At 35.6% G+C, this 13,581-nt stretch overlaps 1 protein-coding gene across 7 annotated transcripts in view; it reads left to right on the top strand.

Annotated features, from left to right (window-relative positions):
• The window catches only part of slco4a1 (solute carrier organic anion transporter family, member 4A1), a 28,528-nt gene extending 15,584 nt beyond the window's left edge, over positions 1–12,944 (top strand). For all 7 annotated transcript variants that reach the window (XM_058764446.1, XM_058764449.1, XM_058764448.1 and 4 more), the window contains 11 exons: positions 199–791; positions 2,244–2,616; positions 3,454–3,544; positions 3,852–3,973; positions 4,068–4,179; positions 7,339–7,493; positions 7,606–7,861; positions 9,246–9,408; positions 9,789–9,964; positions 10,454–10,667; positions 11,605–12,944. In XM_058764446.1, the coding sequence (XP_058620429.1) occupies positions 384–791; positions 2,244–2,616; positions 3,454–3,544; positions 3,852–3,973; positions 4,068–4,179; positions 7,339–7,493; positions 7,606–7,861; positions 9,246–9,408; positions 9,789–9,964; positions 10,454–10,667; positions 11,605–11,772 (2,238 nt within the window). In that variant the 5' untranslated portion in view covers positions 199–383 and the 3' untranslated portion in view covers positions 11,773–12,944. The remainder of the gene's footprint in view (positions 1–198; positions 792–2,243; positions 2,617–3,453; positions 3,545–3,851; positions 3,974–4,067; positions 4,180–7,338; positions 7,494–7,605; positions 7,862–9,245; positions 9,409–9,788; positions 9,965–10,453; positions 10,668–11,604) is intronic.
• The last annotated feature ends 637 nt before the right edge of the window (positions 12,945–13,581 follow it).

The following is a 13,581-nucleotide window of genomic DNA, read 5'->3' as shown; positions in this document are numbered from 1 at the left end:
AAATTCTGATATTTTCTCAGAATTGTGAGCAACAAAAGTCCCAATTTTGAGATCAAAAGTAGCAATTATCTTTTTTCGTGGTGGAAACTGGCTCGAATAGATTTGTTTTTGGAGTTTAATAACTTAAATGATTTATTGTGAATTTACTTAAGGTGGTGACAAACGTATTAATTGTCTCTTTCTCACTCTTCTTTGCAGAATTTTGATTTCCAAAATCTGTATGACTTCAGTTTAAACTGTAAGAAACTCCATTAAGGGATCCTTTTCCCAAAGACTGCCATTGTATCACTCTGCAAAACTACACACAGAATCAGTGTTTCCTGTGGAAAAGTTTTGTTTTCTTACTCTTCACAAAGTCTGTCACAGTGCCCCCTGCTGGGGCCATGCCCCACCTGCTGAACAATGACACTTCCTTCAGCTCCAAGCAAGAGCTCCTGGTCCTACATGACAGTCCATTGGGACCCAGCCTGGACACTCCCAGCCCAGTGGAGTCCCAGGGCTCTGGTCCAGGCAGCCCATCTGGAGATGCCCACACTGTGCTCAACAAGACAGGCAAAAAGGGGATTGACCTCACAGAGCCGCCCACTGGGGTGAAGTTTGTTCCGACAGACTCTGAGAATCTTTGTGGATGGGGAGCACTGACCCCACGGTGTATCCAGACCTTCAACACCCCACGCTGGGTTCTCTTCTTCCTCTGTGTGGCTTCCTTCCTCCAGGGCATGATTATCAATGGTTTCATCAACACCGTCATCACCTCCATCGAGAGACGTTTTGACCTGCGCAGCTACCAGGTCAATCTATTATAAACTGTCATTTGTATACTTAGAGGGGTGTATCGGTACCATACCGCTTATATACATTAGAGATTTTTTTTTAATTTTGCTAGTATTGATTGATATTGAATGTTGAATATTTAAATGTGCATGCTCATTTTCTCTATTTATACATTTAGATTACATTTGCCAGCGTCTAATGTTCACTTAAAGTTAATCTTTATACTGTAGCTGCCAGTACAACACTCTGACATGTAATCCTAAAGGAAAAGTTGACCCAAAAATTTAAATTCTGTCATCATACACTCACCCTTGAGCTGTCCCAAACCTGTATGAAGATCTTTCTTCTATTGAATGAACACAAAAGAAGATATTTTGAAGAATGCTGGTAACCGAACAGTTGGCAGTGACTGGCTATGGCTAAGTCAATGGCTACCACCAACAGTTTTATTATCAACATTGCTCAAAAATGCCTTCTTTTGTGCTGAGCAGAGGAAACAAACTCAGGTTTGGAACAAGTGGATGATGAATAAATGATGACAGTATTTCACTTTCTTGGGGTGAACTGGCCCTTTAAGCAAATTTTAACATAAATATCCAATGTCATGCTGTATATTATGATGTTGTGATGCCTAAATTCACTTTTAACATATAAAATGATTAATTTTAGTTTTCAGTGTTTTATTTTGAACTAATTTAGACAGAATAGTCTAGAATTGCTTATCGGTTATAACATAAATAATTATCTGATATTTGGTATCTGCTAGAATTATAGTATTGTTGCATCTCCATCTAAAATGCGTTCAAAAGACTTGTAATTTTACTCATATTATTTTCTAAGAAATATTACTGTTCACCTGGCCAGTCACAATTTTTAAGGATGTTCAATCAACTTTTGAAAATATTGATTTGACACACATTTTTGTAGAATAATAATTTTATTTAAAAAAAATACAGTAAAAACAGTGAGATTGTAAATATTATTACTATTTAAAAGATCCGTTGTATATTTTAATCTATTTTAAACTACTTTAATTTATTCCTGTGATGGCAAAAGCTGATTTTATTTCATTAATTATTGCTTCAGTCTACATTGTCACATGATCCTTCAGAAATCATTCTAATATGCTGATTTGATGCTCAAGAAACATTTCTTCTTATTATCAATGTTTAATATTAATATCTTTTGGAAAAATGTGATGCTTTTTTTCAAGATTCTTTGATGAATAGAAAGTTTAAAAAACACCATTTATTTAAAATATAAATCTTTTGTAACATTATAAATGTGTGTACTGTCACTTTTGATCAATTTAAACTGAATATTAAACCAGAGAAGCAACCATCTTGCATATCACAATGGTTTATGGGTAATACTAGTCTCACACATTATAGGACAAACAGTATTCAAATTGGGATTTATGTACACCTCAGCGTTATTAACACAATGTGTTGTTTGTGTTGCTGTTGCAGGCGGGACTCATCGCGAGCTCCTATGACATTGCTGCTTGTGTGTGCCTGACATTCGTGAGCTACTTTGGTGGTACTGGTCATAAGCCTCGATGGCTGGGCTGGGGTGTGCTCATCATGGCACTGGGCTCTCTGGTCTTTGCCCTGCCCCATTTCACCACACCACCCTATCAGGTGAGAGTCCCGGAGCGTATGGGACTGTGCTCAGCCAATCACTCCGAGACGTGTGTCGGCGAGGAAGGTGGGCTCTCAGCTTACCGCTACGTCTTTATGCTGGGCCAGTTTCTGCATGGGGTCGGAGCAACCCCATTGTACACCCTCGGGGTCACCTACCTAGATGAGAATGTCAAGTCAAACTACGCACCTGTATATATTGGTGAGTGTGATGACACCATAAAAACATGAAAATATGTACTGTATTAGGCTGATATTAGAAACTTTGTTCTGCTTGGCCATTTTCCCTACTTTTGCATTTATATTACCTTTGACATTATCTAACATTCACTAGCTTAAAGACTGATTAAGTGGTTAATTTTTTATTAAATTAATTTGATTAGTACAATTGTTGATGATAAAAACCCAGAATCCAGAAAAATTATATCAGAATTTGGGAAAAAAAACAAAACAGATTTCCTAGGGCCTTATTGTTGAAATTCAATTGAAGCACTAAAATGGAATTAAATTGGGGCCCTAATATTGGTGCATCCCTTTATTAATAGGACTTGATTTTGTCAGAGGGTTTGTTTGTTTGTTTGTTTGTTTGTTTATGAGTAGCCGATTTCAAAAGTACTCAAGCACTCAGATCTATATTCTAAAATCCTTTTGTGTGATTTGTCTCTTGCGTTACACAGAAAACACTCAAGAACTGATATTTGCCCTCACTGAACCCTGTCAGTTTGTCCCACTCAGGCTTTGACACACCTAGTCATTTTCTTTTGTTGTTATCAGTGAGAGCCACTAGTTTCCACCTCAGACATCAATAAAACCTCCTTCCATTGTTTTTCTCCCCAACGTCCAGTTTTCAAAGGCCACTGAGGACAATCGCTACCCTGTTTGCCCCTCTCCAGACATAGGCACTGGAAATACAAACTGCATCTTGTGTCTTTTGATCAAAAACATGAATCAGTGTTAGAAACCAGACCAGCTTTCATATAACTCAGGGGGCAGAGGAGGGAGCCACAGAGACTTGATATGCTTTCTTCTGTTTTCTCAGGGATCTTCTACACAGCTGCCATTGTAGGACCTGCGGCTGGATACTTGCTCGGTGGATTCTTTCTCAACATCTACACAGAAATCGACCAAACGTAAGTGGCTAATGAGTAAGAAAATAAACATTTCAGCAAATTGATACTCACTTTATTAAAATAAGTAGCTCACACAAAATGAAAAAGTTAATTTTGAGGACATATTTTTCTATAATTCACACGCATTTTTGGATTAATTATTCCTGAAAAGGTTTTCACAAGTGTCCGACTTGTGACTTCCATGATGAAGAATACAGATTAAAATCTGACATAACCCCATAGATATAACAAAAACATGACAATTTGTTTTAAATACTAAACTTTGCACATTCTAAAGCTAAATTTTCTCTCTCTCTATCTCTCTTAGGACAGAGCTGACTCCTGAAAACCCGCTGTGGGTGGGAGCTTGGTGGATTGGTTTCCTGGCAGGAGGAGCGGCAGCTCTGGTTATCGCTCTGCCTATACTGGGTTACCCACGACAGCTACCAGGTGCTACCCACAAGTGCAATTTAAAAGAAATCAAGTGACTGCAGTACAGTATAGTATAAGTGTGAATAACAGTCTCACTTTCTATATTTTGTAGGCTCTCAACGGTATGTGGCCATGCGGGTCTCAGAGGCCCACCAGCTGAAGGATGGCAGTCAGATCACTGCGGCTGATCCTCAGTTTGGCAAAACAGTAAAGGACATGCCCAGGTATGAACATAAAACATTAAAAGCTATACTTGTGTGACTATATACCGCATTTCACTGTCTGTTATCATGTGCTGTACCGCCATGTTTATATTTAGACACTTCGTTGATGGGAAGTAGTCTGGCAAGTTCTGCAAATTCAGATGGTGATGGGTCCCTAGACTATTTTTAAGATCCAGGAAATTAGCACTTTTCACTGACACTTTACTTTTAAAGATCCAACAAACTGCCATGTACGAGTTATTGGGTTGTCGTTTTTCATTTGGTTTACTAGTTTTCGTCTGGCCGCAAGTTTCCACTAGATATCATTAAAACCTTCAGTTGTTTGCCTCTCCTCTGTCCAGTTTTCAAAGGCAACTGAAAGACAATTGCCGCATTTCACCAATTGGTCTTTCAACCCAAATAAAAGGGAAAAAAAGTACAAATCAATGCTGTCAGTTGATGCTGTTGTATATTATCGAGACACGATTAGAGATGTCAACTGAACATCATGTGACGTTTTAACTTAAAATGCTAGATGGAATCATTTAAAATGCATGTTTTACATAGTTTAAAAAGGATTAATGTAGGCACTATGTGAAACAATTAATTTTTGGCCAGCTTTTGGTCTAATCTAATATGAAAATAAGTACACTTTAGCATACTTTTAAAAAGAGTACATAAAATATTTAATTGCATATTAAACAGAGGTGGACAGTAACAAAGTAAATTTACTTGAGTATTGTACTTAAGTACACTTTTTGCGTATCTGTACTTTACTTGAGTATTATTTTTTCTGGAAACTTACGACTTTAACTTCACTACATTTGAAAGACAAATATCGTACTTTTTACTCAACTACATTTATATCAAGGTCCCCAAGTAGAAAGTCGTTATATGTAGCAGTTTTTACAGTGTGTGCATTTTCAGATTCACTGAACCCTTTTTTTCTGCGAAAATCCGGCCTGCGATTTGCCAGGACCATCCTGTGTTGCCAAGTGTTACAGTATTTATAAGCCTGCAGTTTTTCGCCAAGCTTTAAATGGACATTTGGCTAATTTAACACAAATCTGGCAACCTTGGGATCTTCCCCACTAAACAATGTAAACGTAAACTAATGTAAACTAAAAGCGCTCTAAAAAGGCATGTGTTAACTCATTAAAGCCCTTTGGAAAATGAACCATGTTTTTACTATAGTAACCATAACTATGGTATTTGCATTAAAATCACAGTATCCACAAATTTACTATTATCTCACTATAGTAACCATATGATATTTGTAGTAAAACTTCAGTAACCACAAATTTACCACACATACATACACATACACATATAGCACAACCTGATATTGCCAAGTGCAACGTGTTCCTGGGTCAACATATTTTGTTTGGAACAACATTTTAATCCAAAAATATAATCTTAACCATATTCCTACACCTAAACCTAACCTTACCCATGAGTAATCCCTAAAATCAGAGGAACTGATAGATTAATTACAGTGATGTACAAGCACCAAACACTGATTTTAATCCTAAACTTCACAAAAATTATAAACTGGTTCTTGAAATCTGATTGGTTAATCACAATGTTGTTCCAGGGTCAACAAAGATGTTGACCCAGGAACACATTGCACTTGGCAATATCAGGTTTGGCTACACATATATATATATATATATATATATATATATATATATATATATATATATATATATATAAACTTAGGCCTACAGGTAAATTGCTGCTTAAAACTGGTCAGGGAAGTATATAAATCTATTATATATATATATATATATATATATATATATATATATATATATATATATATATATATATATATATATATATTAGCAAACAAATGATCAAAAAGTAGGCTAAATGAAAACTTTAGAATCTAAACTGGGAATCAATAAGAATTGAAATCAATAAGCAGAATCAGAATCTGAATGGATAAAATTCAAACAATACCCAACCCACATGCTGTGAAGTTCACTGATTTCTAAGCATTTTATGAACACTGATCAGTTGATGGCAAAATTCAAAAAGACGGTTCTTTGGCGCAACGTGCACACCCATGGCCATACTGACAGAGTATGATCCAGTTTTCTGAAGAGATTAAAGGTTTGTTTTCTTTTCAATGTTTGCTTTGTTTGCCTAAAATGAACCATATCATAGACTTCAATATCTCTTTGAAAAAGAACTTTGTAACTTTTAAACAAATATTAAAGTGAGTTCAATGTAGTTGTAGGAGTGTTAAATAAAAAAAATAAACATGATTTTTTTCATTCAGTTGTTCCATTTCTATAGGTTTGGTAACATAAAAGCTCTTAATTCCAAAGATAACACAAGCTAATCAGTGTATTCAGTAGGTTGCATTAGTGGCATAAGGTATTGTAAATATACAACAATGCGACAGTAAAACAATGCATTTACTTTTTATTTTTGATACTTAAGTACTTTTAGAAACATGTACTTCCGTACTTTTACTTAAGTAAAAATCTGTCTTTACAACTTTCACTTGTAGTGGAGTAGTATTTGACCAGTGGTATCTGTACTTTCACTCAAGTAAGGAAGTTGTGTACTTTATCCGCCTCTGATATTAAACAGTTGTGTTCGTAAGAAAAAAATTCCATCATTAATGCATTTTAACTTTAAACCATCGCTTATGGCCAAAATACCAGTCCATAATCCATAATAATTCTTCCTCTAATAAAAAGTCCATCTCCTGTTGTCCTCTCAAATCAATATCCACCAGTATATCCACCAGAACTGTTTTGGACTATTTGTGCTTGTAATCAGTGCTTGATCTGTACATATTCATGATTCATATCCTGAGAAAGCAATAATGTGGATGCACCAGAAGCAACCGGAAGTTAAACAACGTCTTCTTGTATTTGTTTAGTACAAATGCACAGCTTTAAATAGATTTTGGGTGAACTGTTAAACTGCACTGCCAAATGCACAAAAGATAATTAAAAATATAATGAGTTAAAACGAACACTTTTACTTAAGAGTGCTAAGTAGCGGTCAATGTATTTTGTGCAAATACATTTAATGATTGAATTTCTTTTCTTTTTTTTCTTTTTTTACAAGGAATTACATTGTAAAATTCAGAAAGTTGTGAGTTGTTTGCAAAAAAATCATTGAAATGACTGAATAAGCCTTTTTCTCTCTTTTTCTCTATAGGTCAATGCTGCTTCTTTTGAGAAACCCTACCTTCATCTTTCTGTGTCTCGCTGGTGCCACAGAAGCCACGCTCATAGCTGGAATGTCCACGTTTGGCCCCAAATTTCTAGAGTCTCAGTTTAGTCTGAGTGCTTCAGAGGCAGCAACCTGGTTTGGTAAGAATCATACGTCAATCAAACTCAATGCCACACTCTATTGCTCAAATTACTCTTAGCGTATAAAAAACAACTACACTGAGTTGTTTTTAACTCCATCTTCTCATTCCAGGTTATATGGTGGTACCAGCTGGTGGAGGAGGCACCTTCCTGGGTGGCTTCATTGTAAAGAAGCTGAACCTGCGCTGCCGTGGGATTATTCGTTTCTGCATGCTGTGCGCAGTGGTCAGTCTGACGGCTATCTTCATCTTTTTGGTACACTGTCCTAATGTGCCCATGGCAGGAGTAACTGCCCCATACCACAATAACTTCACACACAACCACTACAGTGCCCCCTTCCTGCAGAAGAGAGAGATCCATAACAACAGGTATGAAACTGTTTAAATTCATCACTGTTAGATACAGGACCAGATTTAGTAACAGCTTGCACTTGCACAAACCGTCTTTTGGCATTAAAATAGTACTGTCAGGATTTACTAAAGATGCGCAGTGAAGAATCAGCACTGAAAAGGCGTGGACACAAGGTTGTTTTTGCGCCTGACCTTATTGAATTTGCATTTGTGGGAGTTTCCCTTTCAGATGCAAAATTTATGGGAGGAGAGTATTAAAATGATTCATGCAATGCGATTTACTAACGTTTGTGCTCGTCAAATTACCAAATTACTGGTATTTGCGCCATTATTTAATGCCCAAAAAAGCATATCTTAAAGCAGGCGGTAATTTGTTCTGCTCTTAGTAGATTGCGCTGGTCGTTATGGAAATTATCTAGTTGCGTCTTTGTTCTGTAATGTGCTCATTATTAGTAAATCACCTGCAGAATTTTCCCCTTCCATCGGCGTTTTTATGGAATTGTGCTCTAAAGCTAATTTGCCCTGTTTAGTAAATCTGGCCCTAAATCTTTGGAAGTTTGTTATCTGTTTTTTTATCACTACCATCAACCCCAGTGACATTCTGTTGCTGCGCAGGCCTGGGAGAATGAATCAGCAGAAAATTGGGGCACTACCAATGCATTCTCAACTTTATTCAGGAAGATAGGTCATATTTATACAAACAACAACAGTCAATCAATGTACAGTAATCAGGAGTTAAAAGCAGTGCTGGGTAGGTTACTTACAATTTGTATTCCGTTACTGATTCCAAATTACATGACAAATATTGTAGTCTGTAACAATCCATTACATTACACATTTTAGGTAATATAATCACACTACTTTTAGATAACTTTAGAGCTAGCTCATTTATCACATTGATTTAAATAGGATAATCTTGTATCATATTGATATAAAAATACAAAAAGAAAGAAAACATATTCCATTTATTATAATTAACAATATGAAGTACATTAAACATTAGGTCAAGGTTTCCTAAACTGGGGCTCGTAAAGGAACTTCAGGGGGTTTGTGAGTTTAAAGAAAAGCAAATAATTAATTAAATCATAAAAAATGTCAAATTAAAATATATCATTATAAAATAACAACAATAAAAATATACTATAAAGATTAAATATTTAATTTATTTACCATTAACTAACGTCAGAGAACTGTGAACATGCAAATGTGTTACTTAACTGAAATGAACTTATCTTAAAATCTCAGGGGGACCATAAGTAAACGCATTAAGTGAAAGAGGTTTGGCTGACAAGCTAATGGTTTAAATTAATACCCAGAGCAGGAACAAAGAGATTGACTGACAATGTGTTATTGATTGGTTGAGGTGAAATTCAAAACTAAAATGATTTTCTCTCCCTCTCAGCTTCTCAGATCTGGGCAACCTGACCGCAAGCTGTAACATTGGCTGTCACTGTGTTAAGGAGTTGTTTAACCCCGTGTGTGGTGCAGATGGAGTGATGTATTTCTCTCCCTGCCATGCTGGCTGTAGCTCCCTCAACCACACATATAACCTCAGAGGCAGACAGGTACACAGACCCCATGTTCTACACTTTCTCAGTGTCACGTACACTCTTTTAACAACAAAATCAGTCAGTTGACTCTGGCGTAACTGCATACATTTTGTCAGGTAATTGAATTTAAGGGGTCATATCACAAGGAACCATTTTTATCTTTTGGAATCAAATTTATGAGCTTGTACTATGAAGGCATATTGTAAATTTCAGAACATGATACTACACATAAGTTTTAAAACTAAGATGCATAAATGTTTTCGATTATGTGTTGTATTGGTGCAAAAAAAAGTTAACTTTTATAAGAGGTCTCAGAAAAAAATGTGAATCTACAGTATATCTTATTCTTGACTATGAATTTGTCCGTATTGGTGTGTGTTTATGTATATTCATAGGTGTTCTCTGGATGCAGCTGTGTGGTAGGGAACATATCATGGGGAGAACAAGGTTTTGCTGAAGAAGGGAGGTGTGTGTCGTCCTGCAATCACATGCCAGCCTTCCTCACCTTCCTCTTCGTCATCATCTTCTTCACTTTCCTCTGCAGCATCCCTGCACTTACTGCCACACTCAGGTATGACCATTGCATGTACACTATGGTTCAAAAGTTTGGTATCAGAAAATGTTGCTTTTATTTAGCAAAATTTAATTTAATGCTTTTATTTAGCAAGGATTAAACTGATCTTCACTGACAGTAAAGACATTTATAATGTTAGAAAAGATTTCTATTTCAAATAAGTGTTGTTCTTTTGAAGTTCCTATTCAGAAAAAAAAAAAAAAAGAAATTCATAAAACGACCTGGTAGTGTAGATTAAAATGCAAAATCATGAGGTTATAAGACAACAATGTAGCATACTGCTGTTTCAAATCAAAATTGTATTGCAGAATAATACCTACTCTTTTCAATAATAATAATAATAATAAAAAGTGTACTGTTTAAGTAGTAAGCTACTGTAGTATGCCATTCCAAACATACAGAAGATAGTAGGATCTTTTATGGCTGACTTTATAATACAGGTGTTTGTCTGTATAGGCTAATGCAATTGTCTGTCTCCTCCTGCAGGTGTGTTCCCGACAGTCAGAGATCGTTTGGACTTGGAATTCAGTGGATTGTAGTCAGGACTCTTGGTGGCATCCCAGGCCCTATAGCGTTCGGCTCTGTGATTGACATCTCCTGCCTGCTGTGGGAGGAGCAGTGTGGGGAATACGGCTCCTGTTATCTGTACCACAACTCAGCCATGAGCCAGTACTCGCTCATCGCAGGCATCATCTACAAGGTAGAGAAAAACACACTTGAAAATGTCTGAAAATTGTGCAAAAATGTTCCCTGAGAAACCCATGCTGACTCATTCCACATTTAATACACTTTAGCTTGTATGAAACTCTTGAAACTAACTTCTCAATTTACCACAGGAGGCCATTTATTTTGCAGCTCTAAATGGCCTCCAGTGGTGTGTTGACAAGTCAGTTGCAAGAGTTTCATAAAAGCTAAAGTGTACATCAAGTCTGAAACTATTAAAGAAAAAGCTTCCATTTTTCTAATTTAATACAAACGACTCTGTTACAAATTATATTATCAGCATAACAATTTGTGTGAAAGTTAATTGGAAGAAATAACATCTGTCATTGTCTTAATATTTGATTTGTTGTCATTTTTTAATAAGAGTGAACTAGAAGAATTGTTTTTTGAATCATTTTCGATAATAATGCTTTTCGCTTGCATTTTTGAAAATTATCAATCTTAAAAATCACACATATGTACACATATACTGTATATTCATTAATAATAAATAATAATAATAAATATGCAGTATATATGTCAATTTTCAGCAGCCCAGTCTTCAGTCACATGATCCTTCAGAAATCATTCTAATTTGCTGATTTGTTGCTCAAGAAACAGTTCTTATTATTATCAGTGTTGCTTAATATTTTTGTGGAAATAATGATACATATTTTCCAGCATTCATTGATGAATGTTCAAATTCAAAAGAAAAGCATTTATTTGAAATGTAGAAATATTTTGTAATATTATAAATGTTACTGACACATAAATATTTAAATTTCAGATATACAGTAAATTAGATTTTTCAACGTGACCACACTTGTAAGACTTAATTCACTTTATTGTGTTCACATCAACCCCATGACAACTTTTTAATGACAAATTCCTTCAGTTTTCACTAATCTAATTTCTGTATTTTTGTTTTTCCTCAGGTTTTAGGCACTATTTTCTTTTTTCTGGCCGCCATGCTCTACAAGCCGCCCCCCGAGTCTCCTCAGAGCAGCTGTGAGAGCACAGATGTGGGAGGGGGAGAGGCCAGAGACCTGCCAATCAAAGACCTCCCTGCTGAAATCATCTCCAACCCGCACGCCAAATTATGACCTCAGTCTACAAATACACCGACACCTCAGCTCAAAGTGTGCGTGTACGCGTCTGTGTGCATGTGTGTGTATAAGGTCAATCACTGTTCACTGTGCCCCATCCTGCCGGCTGTACATCGTTCCCAACGTGCATTTGTGATATGTTCCCATATACTCTCATTGGCCCACCAGTCTCAGAGTCCACCGACCCAGACACGAAGATTACAAGCATTTATGTCACAATAAATGACCAAAGGACAGAGGTGAAATCAGAGCATATACAGTATGTTACATAAACAGAACCTACCAAAAGCCAACATAATCTTAATTTGGCAAGAGATTATTTATGCGTATAAACTGATATTATTTATATAATTTAAATGTCAAATTAGAGCATTTTTGAAAGGAAAAAGCCATAGATGATATAGAAAAAGAGCACTTAATATAAATGTAAAGGAAAGAGTAATATAACTGTGCAGATGTTATAAAGTGTTAAGCTGTTATAAAATATTAAATATAGTGGGTTCAAATGCTGCTCAGTTGTACAAAAAAAAAACAGACAATTAATTACAAACTGTGCCTTTAAAAAGAGTTTTGCATTAGCACAGTTAGAAAGAGATATTACAGAAAAAAGAAAATATGCATTAAAATATTCAACTCACAAACCCTTAAATCTCTCTAAATTGCACTTTAAACTCACTTCACTGATGGAAATATACATCTGAACCATGTACAGTAGTGAACAACATGCCATTAAACCAAGTTTCGTCCTGCAACGCAACGTTACACAGTTCTAGTCCACATTCTGATAGCATCTTAAGCATGTATGACTTGTGATTCATGTATTTGATTTTCATAAATTCTGAATATTTTTTACATTTTAAAATGTGCCAAAATACTGTAGCTCAGGACTGAGCAGGACAGAGGGGCTTCAAGGTGTGAGGTCACAGAGATGCAAATGAGAGATGAAGAAGCAACAGGTTGTATACCAGGTTGAAAAATACCACCCAAGATGGGATATTCCTAAAAAGCACTTCACTTTGAGATTACACTTAAAATGATTCTTGCACTGATTTTCAGCTACATTTAGGATGGTAGATTGTAAAACATAAAAAGATACTTTTTCGGCTGCTCATAAAATAAGCATGCAGCTTTTTTTTCTTTTTTTTGTGTGTAGCAGGATTTTATTTACCGTAATTTTTTTGGAACATAAAAGTACCCCAAGCTGCTTAAATCCAAATATAAGGAGAATAACAAATATCTGCCACATGAACCTAATTTGCTTATATTAAGTGCTACTAAAACATCTCACCAATGATACTTTATGTAGAGGTTTTTATTTATTATTACATGCATTTCTTAGGATTAATTTTCTAATGTTGTATCAGAACTCTGAAGTCTCTTATTATAATTATTATATTTTTCTTTCCCTGATGTGATGGATTTTGATGGATTACATCAACTCTCTGATGACAAACCCTGAATGATAATGATGCACTCGGAAATTGAAGATTTGCACAATGAAACTGAACATGCAACAACAAAGAGTAACATGATGTTTGTATTGAATTTGTGTTGGTTCATGTGTATTTTTTACTCCAATGACTGAAAGAAATGTGTCGTGTGTCACAAAAGGAGTTTGCGAGTGGGCCTGTTATTGTCTTTATTGATATTTGTTTGTTTGTTTTTTTAACCACTGTGTTTCTAAACACTTGTAATTAGTTTGGTACTTTCTTTGTCAAGTCATTTTTTTATGCAGACGTTTCGATAAAAGTTTTAAGCAACGACCCAAATACAAACAAAAGCTAACTGTCATATTTTATTCCTATA

Source organism: Onychostoma macrolepis, chromosome 23, assembly GCF_012432095.1.
Source record: "Onychostoma macrolepis isolate SWU-2019 chromosome 23, ASM1243209v1, whole genome shotgun sequence".
Taxonomy (NCBI): Eukaryota; Metazoa; Chordata; class Actinopteri; order Cypriniformes; family Cyprinidae; genus Onychostoma; species Onychostoma macrolepis.
The sequence above is the reverse complement of the archived record's forward strand: the minus strand, read 5'-3'. Positions and strand labels throughout refer to the sequence as shown.